General features: G+C 32.6%; 1 protein-coding gene across 2 annotated transcripts; it reads right to left on the reverse strand.

The window, feature by feature from the left end:
* Positions 1-6,283: 6,283 nt before the first annotated feature.
* Positions 6,284-10,297, reverse strand: LOC146148186 (uncharacterized). 2 transcript variants are annotated; one of them, XM_083387331.1, is made up of 4 exons: positions 10,041-10,297; positions 8,078-8,249; positions 7,500-7,618; positions 6,284-6,607 (listed from the first exon to the last, which is right to left on the reverse strand). In XM_083387331.1, exons 1-3 carry the CDS (start codon positions 10,218-10,220, stop codon positions 7,500-7,502), a joined length of 471 nt encoding a protein of 156 aa, XP_083243457.1. In that variant the 5' UTR covers positions 10,221-10,297; the 3' UTR covers positions 6,284-6,607. The 2 variants fall into 2 exon arrangements, with proteins under 2 accessions (XP_083243457.1, XP_083243456.1); XM_083387330.1 differs by having other exon boundaries at positions 6,284-6,625.
* Positions 10,298-11,092: the final 795 nt, after the last annotated feature.

Consider the following 11,092-nt stretch of genomic DNA (forward strand, 5'->3'; position numbering starts at 1 on the left):
TTTCAAAATAAATGTGAAATAAAATAAAAACTAGACGGGGATGCGGTTGTTGTACATTTTGTCGGGGGGTATATTTCCAGGGCTTGGTGTTTATTTTTTTAACTTTTAAATTTTTAATATTTTTTATTTTTATTTTTTAATATTTTATATTTTGTATTGTATATTTTTTATTTTATTTTTTATTTACGCCACCTTTTAAATCGAAAATTTTGCCAATTTAGACCAAATAAACGCAGTGTTCTTAAGACTTATTTTTGTAAGGCACCATGTTATGAGTATTTTGCTCGCTGCGCCCTTGTACAATTTTAAGCCGTGAAGGCCTGGTGTTGATATGTTTGATTGGAGTAAGATACGAAACAGGTGCAAACGGAAAGGTGTACACTGCCCCAAGGTTTCGCATTTCAATTTAAGACATTAAAATATGCTGTTTAATAAGAGCAATAAGTTATTTTGCCAAGAGAATCCTCTTTCTAAAAGACAAGTCGCACGCGCCCACTGTTACTAAGACAGCCCCTTCGCTTCGCACAATGAACACTGCACGCGCGGGACAGTAAAGCGCAGCAGGATGCCAGCCGTCGACATTTCGCGAGCTGAATAAAGCAAGTGATATGAACGCATTCTGTTATGAAATTTTTCTGCCGCTAGATAGGAGTAGATAGCTGTAAATGACTAAAACGATGACTTCAAGAATAACGGCAAAAACAAAATATATCCCGAAAATAAATTTTCGGCCCACATAATAAATAAACACCAAACCCTGAAAATATATGGATATTTCGCGTAAAGATCGGTCAGTTAAATGAAGCAGGTCTGTTGCCACAGTTTCTGTGCTTTTATTTAACTTAAGTAAAACACAATTGTCGTAAAGCTCAGGTTTACTTTTTTGTGGGTTAACTTAAGTGTTGTAGTTAATTCTTTGTGACAAAAAGTAAACAATCGAAAAAATATAAAACAAATCGGCTAATGCCGGCCTTTTTAATTGCCATGACATAAAAAACGAAAACGAACAAATATAGGATTTTAGTTATCTGGTATCACCCAAATGCAAGTAAAACGTAGCCTTTGATTAAGATCTTTGATTAAGAGTAGCTATAAACCGGGCAATGCAAGCCAAAACGCTACAAACATCAGCAATTAAATATATGCGCTGATGTTGATAACTTATCTATACAATATTTGTATCTGTAAACACAACAGGCGACATTGTGCTGTTTTTTACTAGAAACATGGTATAGAATAATTACTAGAAACATGGTATAGGATAGTTTTACGCCTAATTTTCTGTCATTGACTGGCATGTGAATCATTTAAAACATAAATAGAAATAAATATGTTTCCCTATGTGGTTGTCGACAAGAGTTGGTTTGTTTGTAATATTTTTTGCCGATGGTTAATAACATGCACGATTGCACGAAAAATCTTGTTAAAATTCGTTGCGCAAAGGCCCATTATTTTGGTATAGGGTCTTCGACAGAAGAAAGCAAAGAATGATTTTAATCTTTAGTAGACAGTGGGACAAAAACCGTTTGCTCCATCGGTTGTATTAAAGAAAACCGTATACTTCACAGTTGTAAGGTTGCACAGAAACTACGCAAAAATGTCACCCGGAGCGCAAAACTTAAACATTGCATAAATCGTGTTTTAAAAGGTGTACTGAACCACCAATACAATGGCTATACTAAAAAAATAACATTAAAATTTTGTGCAAAAAGTCTGATTTCACCGACGCTAACCAATTGTGACAAAAACAGTTCGCAAAATCTTTAACCACTTTTCTTCATCTAGCCTACTTATCTATGTGTAATTGTGATGTAAAGCATAGGACAGCATTAAAGAGCACAACTATTAACAAACAAACGCGTCATAAAACCAATAAAATCATTATCAAAAAGGTAAAAATTGGGGTAGAGCTCGCGCCCGCCTTAAGAATTGGTTGAAACCACTGGTCTAGTGGTTAATATTCCGTTATCATATTTATATTTGGATCTACTCATTATTCATTAATATTTTAAAAAAGATCAATATAATGATTGCACATATAACGTTCTTTAAATAGTGAAATATTAAGCAACGTGGTTGCAGCCAGTCAACTTCTCTTTGTTAACATTTTTACCATATTAGGAAGACGGAAGATGTGTACTGTCGATAGGGGCGGTAGAGGGATTAAATCAGGCACCGACAAAGAGAGACAGAAAAAAATACAGAGAAAGGGGGTGGATAAAAAAAGAGATTGAGAGAGAGAGAAAGAGAAAGAACGTGTCACTTTACCACGAATCTAGCGTGACGGATATGACGTCACGTCCTATCTTCTATTACGTGGTTTCCTTGTCGTGCGATGTATGAATGATCATTAGAACATTAGAGATCAACAGCTGTGCGAGAATTGTGTGTACTCGACTTCATTTTTTCCTTTTATAAAACACAAAAACAATAATATATGCAGTATTTATAGGTTAATTACTCACGACTAACCACTATCAATGAATGTCTGTTTGCGTTTCCTAACACTTAATTGTTATATCAACCGACATAGTAAAGAAGCATGACATTTTATATTTTTCTGATGCGACCACCCCAAATAGGACAAACTGTTTTGTGATTTGACAGCCATTGGATGATTTCGTCTGTTTTAGAAAACACATTAGTATAACGTACAAAACACGATGATTAGCATCCCGATTGACGTTGTATCAAGGAAAGTACGTTAGAGTGACTATATTTTCAACATAACTGCCTTATTTGACATATTTATGCATATAACTTAACCAGATTAATTCGTATCGTATCGCATTAACAAAACAAATAATGTCCTAAATATGTAAGTACTGTACTGAGAGCCTATACAACGTTCAGTCACGATGTTATCACAATTTAAATCCAGGGCCTTTTCTCTAAAACTCTAGATTTACGTACGGAAATAGGAAACATGAACAAAAATAGGTTAACAACACTAGAAATAGGAAACAAAATATGTTTTACAAACAATTATTCCGCATCTTCCCTGTGCTTAATCTACAGTATAGGTATGTTGAAAGACTTTAAATCAGCATTCATAATGTACAAATTAATTGAGTGACATTGTAAGCTGTATAAATAATAATGATTCGCACCGAAAGCCCCGAAAAACTTTTTAAAACATTTTTGCATTTTAAACAATATAGTGTCAACAGCCAATCTAGCTAATTAGGACAGCATTTTAAATAAAACGGAAATACTATATGCGGGTCGCATGTGTGTGTTTGTGGTTGACACACCTGGTTTGGACGAAGTTTCTAAGTTTTATTCAGAACGACTGGCAAAGTTTTTTTTATAAATGTTTAGGTTTAATATGTTGGCAGTTAATCGGCTATAGCACACGAGAATTTATGGTAAAAAATACCCCAAAGCGGTGTGTTGAAAAATCACGGGCTCATTTGCACCCTTGAGGTAACTGATTTAGGTAAATCGGTATAAAAGAAACATCAAACAAGGAAGTTAAAACAGGTGCGGATGAAATTAAAGGTGCTTTCCCTTAAGCACGATCGGTTTTAGGTTACAATACATCAAAAAAAACATTTTTACGATTTAAATTTTTCAAACTCATCATTGTACTGCACATGTAGGCTACAATGTGAACAAGTTTATTTTTATGATAAAGTAAAATAAGTCTGTTTTTTGTTTTACCTGTTTCTTTTTTCAGATTAGTCAATGTTTACCTGCGAAGGTATTGTACTACTAGTTATGCCATTACAAATTTGGGACGTACCAAGATATTATAATACTGTTATGGTTCCTGGATTTTATCCTCTCAAAAAAAACTATTTATTTGCTACTTTTAAAGCATCAATAAAACTGCGCTTTGCCTGAAGCCAAATTTTGTATTACAGGGATATTTTAAAGTTTAAGTCCGCACACATCATGTGCCCGTATTGACGATTGATGACAGTGAAGTAGAACGCCTGAGACCCCATGCACATTGCACATACGATCCGTAATAATTGATACAAACTGACTCATCGTCATTTCTTGTAAAATAGAAATAATTGGGTTTGTCCAAATCGGGCAGGAACTTTTCGTCAGTGCCGTTCCACTAAAATAGATTTCCTGAATTCCATTCATTTCCAAATTTCATGTGACTAGGGCAGGGTTTCTCAACCATGGAATTTTGAAATGGATTTTCTCTCTATATACTACAGAGTATAGGATGGATATTTAATCAACAGGAATGCGGGGGCCTACTTGTAATTTCATGTTTAGGTGATATAGGTTGTATTTGTCCTAAACTAAATTAATATGGCAGTAAAATGTTTACGTAGAAGGATGTCCGATACGTGGTAATTAATTTCGACACGTGATATTTTGGGGAAAAAATATCCCCGAACCGATACCAATAAAATAAGCAAAGTTTTCAAGTGCAATGTTTTTTTTCAGGTTATACCACCGTTAGGAAGCTCATTTATGACTGAAACATTGCCAAAAGTCCATATTAATTTATAATCGGTTCGGTACCGATAACATCGTTGTATCGGACGAGACCCACTTGGAATCGTAAATCAGTTCAGATCAGATATAATCAGACATGCGGCATGCCTACGTTGCGGACTGCCTGAACTTTGCTGTCAAAGTGCGAAACTGCAAAATTATTATGAATAGATTTATCATGCTATTGTTTTGTGAACTAACTATAGGCTACTGGACAAATCGCAATTTGCAAATAACAACGCAGTTAACAGTACAAGTCGATAACTAGAAGTTTTTTTCTTTCAAGAGGATTACGGGTCTTAAGAACACAAAATCAAAATGCTGACCGCAGAGAGAGATATTAACGGAAAACGCTAATTGGCATGTAACACTTGGTGGTTTTGCCTTGATTCGACATATGCAATAATTCTGTCATATAAGCACAGACTTCATAAAACGTACGGTAAATACAAAAGCCATTAGTTGGTAATAAATCAAGCTCTACAATATCCCCAGATAGGAAAGCGTTTATTTAGTTAAATTGGTCAAAAGTTTCTACTTAAAATTATACGCCTTCGGCATATAAAAATAAATACGTGTAGGCCTATAGTTCAAAACAACGACATTTATATAAAAGAGTATATAGCCTTACTGTACTAAAAAATAACGATATGTTTAAAGATGTTTAGTGGGACGGAGTATGGCGCCACCTAAAGTGAATTAACTTATCCGCCAAGGATATATGTTTGCTGTGGCCCTCGTGTTTTAACTAGGGCGATTATTTTTTTACTTAAAACTGAGAAATTTTGACTGAACATATTTATCGGAAAAACATTGATTTTAACAACGCAATGTTGTATGAAGAAGTACTGCAATTAATGTGCCTTGGGAAGGAATGTTGATTTATTGTTCAGGCATCTCAGTAATGCACGGTTGAATAAACAACTAACCTGCCTTACAATATGTTGTGCTGTTTTTTGTTCTAAACCTATTTCATACTCTTTTTCGTTTATAAAATTTATTTGCGCCATAGAATTTTGTGCAACAAAAATGTTAGCCACGTAAGAAAAAAGTTCAAGAATCACTCATCTAAACTAAGCAAAACTTCGCTTAAACCTAACGCGTTACGTATATTTGATCTATATATACGATAAGCTAATATAACACAGTTAAAATCTTGTTAGAAGTAATTTAAAACTGAATTTTAATAAATTTTTTTACATTAATTTTAAAAAGCCTTTTGCCATTTTTGTTAATTTAATATGATATTTGGGCATTTTGTAGACAACTTTAACTTGAAATAATTCCAAACGATTTAACATTTGACCAAAAAAAAATTCTTGAGATAAAATCTTCGGTACAAAAACGTGTTGCTTCAAATCGGTAAAATCTTCACCTGGGGTCCTGGAAACTTTCCGTTTCAATATAGCAATGTTAATCAGCCAACAAAACTATTGTAAATGTACGTTTTGTGCAGCGATTTTAACGTAAAAATAAAACAACTCAAACCTGTTTGAAGACGATTTTCATATACTACTGGTTTTTGCTTGAAATCTTGTGCTACCAACCGACATCTACATTATTTTTAGCTGAGACTAATATTTTTTAGCAATTTTTTTGTAACTAAACAATTAAAACAGATTTTAAGCAAACGTGTTCAAAGTGCTTTGCGTTGACATCATTAATATATAACCAGAAATAAAAGCATAGTTTTCATTTTAACTTTCCGTCAGTAAAAAGCATTGTGGCCCTGTGTAAAAGTGGTAAATGTCTCGCATGACCTTGCTTTATGACATAGTAGATTGCTTCTAAAACAACACAACTTTATTAAAAAAAAACGGAGAAAGCTTTATACCTTTATGATATATTCAGTTTATTGTTACACCAATGATCCATATACAGAGAAAGATAATTAACAAATTATTGCCAGGAACATTCAATTATTTTAATGTGGCTTTGATTGCTTTTTTCAAGAACATTGAGAAACCACAGCAAAATCTGTTTTGATAGTAGCAAACATTAGGAATCAGTAGGCCAGACACATACATTGAAAACTGCATTTTGACAAAACTGAGTCAGTAGGTCAAGTTACTGAAGCACATGAAAAGAAGATAAAAGGTTCAGCATAATAATCCAGAATCCATGTACGCTTTTGTTGTTGTCTGGTCTGTATAAAGGACACAAGCTAAAAAATAAATAGTAACATTTTAACATACATCAATTAAATTTAAATAAGTTTTTCTACAACAAATAAACTGAGTTTCTTGAAAAGTTTAGCTTTGAAAGTGTTATATGCAGGGCGATTATTTTTGACCTAAAAATGAGAAATTTTGACCTAAAAAAATATTTTTTTGACCAAATTTTGACCTATCAGATATACATTGATTTAAAAAAACTTAATGTTGTTTGAGATACCGTACTAGTGTCTTGGCGTCGTTAACCACACGTTGTTGATGCTTTGCTGACTACTGGTCGAACACAAATCAGTTATAATTCAGGTTCATGTGGTTAACATTTTTTTTTAGTTCAGAAAGATAAACTACAAAAAACAAGATGCTGTCTATTTAAAAAAATTGCTGTATTAATAATTAAATACTAAATAAAAACAATGAATTACAAAGACCTAGTATACTATTGAAATAGGAAATGGGTTAAATGCATATCACAAGCGAAAAAATACAGCAAACATTTTTTAATACATTGTATAAGGCAAAATCGAAGTTCGAGCTGAACTTAATGCGATTAACCAGGCATGTGTGGTTAATTCTGCTGACTCGCGTATATCGTACATTACTTTAATGAAGATTTATTACACTTAAAATGTCATTGAATTTATTAAAAACGAATTTTTTTTTGATAGACAATTTCAAAAAGATAAATATAGTTTTTTTTTGTAAGCAATTTATGTATTTTTAATCGATTTTAATTTGAAATAATTTTGACAAATTTTGTACCAACATGCAAATATTGACAAAATTTAGACTTTTTTGACAAGTCAAAAAATAATCGCCCTAGTCAGATGGAAACATTACATGCATAAAAAATAACAAATAACAAACCTATTTTTTCACTTTGTAACATTGGCTTGGATTCTTTCCTAATTCCATTTTGATTTTTTCAATCACACCAATAACTGCGGCTATAGGTACCTCTTTATACGATTTCAATATCATTCCCCCTGCAAATAGGTTTACATTGACCATGAAAGGTTACTCAACAATGGCATTGTTAGCATTCCATATAGTGTTACATGCATACAAAGGCAATTTGTTGAATTCTGAGCTTTAAGTCAGATAAAACTATTAAAATAAATCTACCTTGATTTTAGGGTTAAACATAATTTTAAGAGGACAGTAAGCTGTGGTCCCCCACCCATCATGTTTAAGTTAAAACAAAATGACAATTCAACATGTACCCAAAACAAAATATTTTGTTTAGTGTTAAATGTTTGAAATGCTAAACAACCCCATTACATACACAACAGGTCATCAGGAAGAACAGTTGGCTATGTGCCAAAGAGAAAATAAATATTGCTTTGGCAACCATTAACCATGATCAATGTACCTAAATTAAAAGTTATATTTGTGTGTTAGCCACAATAGACAGGTGCGTGAAAGTAACAAAGTTTTACACTTACATTGACAACCTTCGTCCGGTCTATACGCAACAAGTGAGTAGCCATTTCCTCGAAATTTGTAAATGTTGTCATGTTCTTCATCCTCATCAGTGCCCATGGCGATAAATTTTTTTGACCCAAGAACCACTGCCTTTGCCCCATCCATTGACACAAAATCTCGGAGATTTGCAGCCTTCAAAAACAAAACTTTTCTTTACTTATGAATTTTGTTAATTCATTTATCAAATAATGGACTTACAGCATTTTTACAGTCACCGCTACTGAAGGCCTTTTTGTGTTATTGGAAAACTTACAGGATTCCAGTATATATAAATAGTTTATATATCTGTACTGGTAAATTTGTGTCTATTTTTAACTACAAAAATGTGATATCTTGTTTTCCTAAAAAAATCCTTATTTTTATACATTCAAATTTGTCTTTTGTTTGTGTTGTAAACTTCGGGAACACTCCAAAAAATCAAGTGACATGTGGTTTTTATTGGAATCAAATCTATTCTCCTCATAAATGAATCTTTCCTCTGTTTCCTATATTGAGTTACAGTATCCTAAATCTGAAACAGCAAATACTATAGGCTACCTATAAAACAGTGCATTGTCATATTTGCTGTTTTTAAGTGCTGAAGCTGAACCAAGGTGGAGGGGATCTAGGTCATGTTCAGTTCATAATACTGATATGGCAAACAACAATAATGTGCTATAGATACTGATTTACATGATTACCTTGGCAGACGAATGTTTGTCTAAAGAAAGTCATAGACATCAAAAATATTTTGCATAATTTCACAGCTTAATTTAACGCCAAGGATTTTTCACAAAGCGTTTATATTAGTATGAAAACATGCTAAAAATGCAGATCATTTTACATTAAAAACAGCAGCGTAAGCACAAGTGCTTTGTGTCGCAAAAAAATTGTTTTTTTGCCCACCCCCCCAATTAAAAACACTTCTAAACCCCTAAAACTTCATGTACATTCCATTCTGTGCCATGTATCAAAATTTTAAAGTTCTATTATTTATACTATTCTATATAACCCTGCACAAAATTTGGTCTGAACCTACTATTTTTGAGTCCTACGAGCAGCACAGCACCACCACTTCAAATTTTTAATTTAGCTGGACATAAAAAGAACAGAAACTTGTCTAGGGTTCTGATTGGTTAAGGCAGGTGTATCCAACATGTCAATCGCTACATTTCACCTTATCAATTACATAGAATATATGTTATGGCTTGGAATGTATTTAATGCTCAAAAGGTTTAATAAGTGTTCTTGTGACTTTTTACTGAACCAGTCAATCGCAATTAAACATAAATTGGCTACACCTGGGTTAAGAGAATAAACTTTTTTTGACAACTTTAGAAAAAATTCCATAGATGAAGTTACATCACAACAAGCAGTCTTAAAATAAATATTCTTAAAAAACTTCTAAAGTAAGAAAGCAATAAAAAAGTATAATAATAGTAAGGGCAATATCACCTAGTGCCCCCCACCACTTTATCCTGGAAAACATCCAATCCGATAACAATGTTTAGTATAGTTTAGTAAAAATACTATAGTAAAGACACTTTAACTAAATATAAAATTCCTAATAACCCTTTTTATGTGCTTAAAGAAAAATAATTAGGCACATATTGCTTAAAAATTTTATAAAAACATATTAAAAGAAATTGGTACTAAAAGCACAATTTTTAAGGGCATAAGTTTTTGTTAATTTGGTATTATAGCACTTTAAGATAATTTTTTTTCGTAATTCAAAATTATAAAAAGTATGCAATGTTTGAGATTAGAAAATAATTCCTAAAAACTAGAAAATAAAATGTAATTAAACTATTCCAGTTGTTAACACACATATGTGTGTACATATGTTTCATTGAATAAAACTATTATAACATTAAAGTCAAATTCACAAAATTTTTTAACTATTTGCAACATAACATCAGGCTTTGTATTTCTAGATATACATACGTCGAATGGTTCGCTGACAACATTTTTTTGATCAACTTTCTCACCATAACCGATACCCCATACAACTCCACTTCTGTTAAAAACAGCAATTTGTTCCACTTCTCTATAGTTAATGGCCATTGTGGAAAGAAACGGACCCCAATTTCCAGTACTAAGTGGGTTAGGAGTGGTTTCAGACATATTAACAGTTTAAGTTTGTATCTCACAATAAAAAACAAGATTCTGAATGTTGGTATTCTGTAAATAAAATAGAACAATTTGGAATATTAAGATTTATTTTAATTGAAAAAGTGGCCAGCTTAATTTTTATTTTACCCATTTTCAACAAATATCAGCAATATTGAACAAAATTAATAAATTAATCCAAATGTGCAACCTGCTTTTTGACGGGGTTTTATATTCATTTTATATAAAGGGCGTATCCAAAAAAGGGGGTCCTGAAGTTTTAACTTAGAAAATTGGCCCTTTTTTCGTCGGTATGACGTATTAAAAGAAAGATTGTAATAACGTCATGCATAATAAAAAAATCAACAGAAACCTTTAGATGCAAAGCGGTCATTTTAATGTTTAAAATTACTTTATATTAGCTCTAAACATTTAATTAAGCTCATTTATGTTCTGTAGTATCACTTCTGCAATCTTACAAGACCTTCTCATAAAGGCTGCACCCTTATTCACTTTTATTTAGAAAACAAGGGCATGAGGGCGCATTTTTATTGGTAATTAATTTAATTAGGTGTTTCGCTGGTAAGCGCAAATAAAGCAACTCAGGCAACAACTTTACTAGTTTTGGTAATTTTTTTTTACTTGATATTACTAAAAAACAACGAGTTCTTTAAAGTTTTGCTATATTGCCAAATAACAGGGATTATAAAAAAATTCCCAAGATTCGGGATTGTTATTTCGCAGTAAATCCCAGGAATTTCCCATCGAAACATTACCGGAGAGGAACCCTGTTAGGGTGTCTGTTACCGTTTGGGTGTGGGTGGGTCAATAATAATAATGCTGGACCCAACCAAACCGCACCCTGCACTGCTCTAGAATCCTACCAC

This window comes from Ascidiella aspersa, chromosome 4 (assembly GCF_963924565.1).
Source record: "Ascidiella aspersa chromosome 4, kaAscAspe10.2, whole genome shotgun sequence".
Classification (NCBI taxonomy): domain Eukaryota; kingdom Metazoa; phylum Chordata; class Ascidiacea; order Phlebobranchia; family Ascidiidae; genus Ascidiella; species Ascidiella aspersa.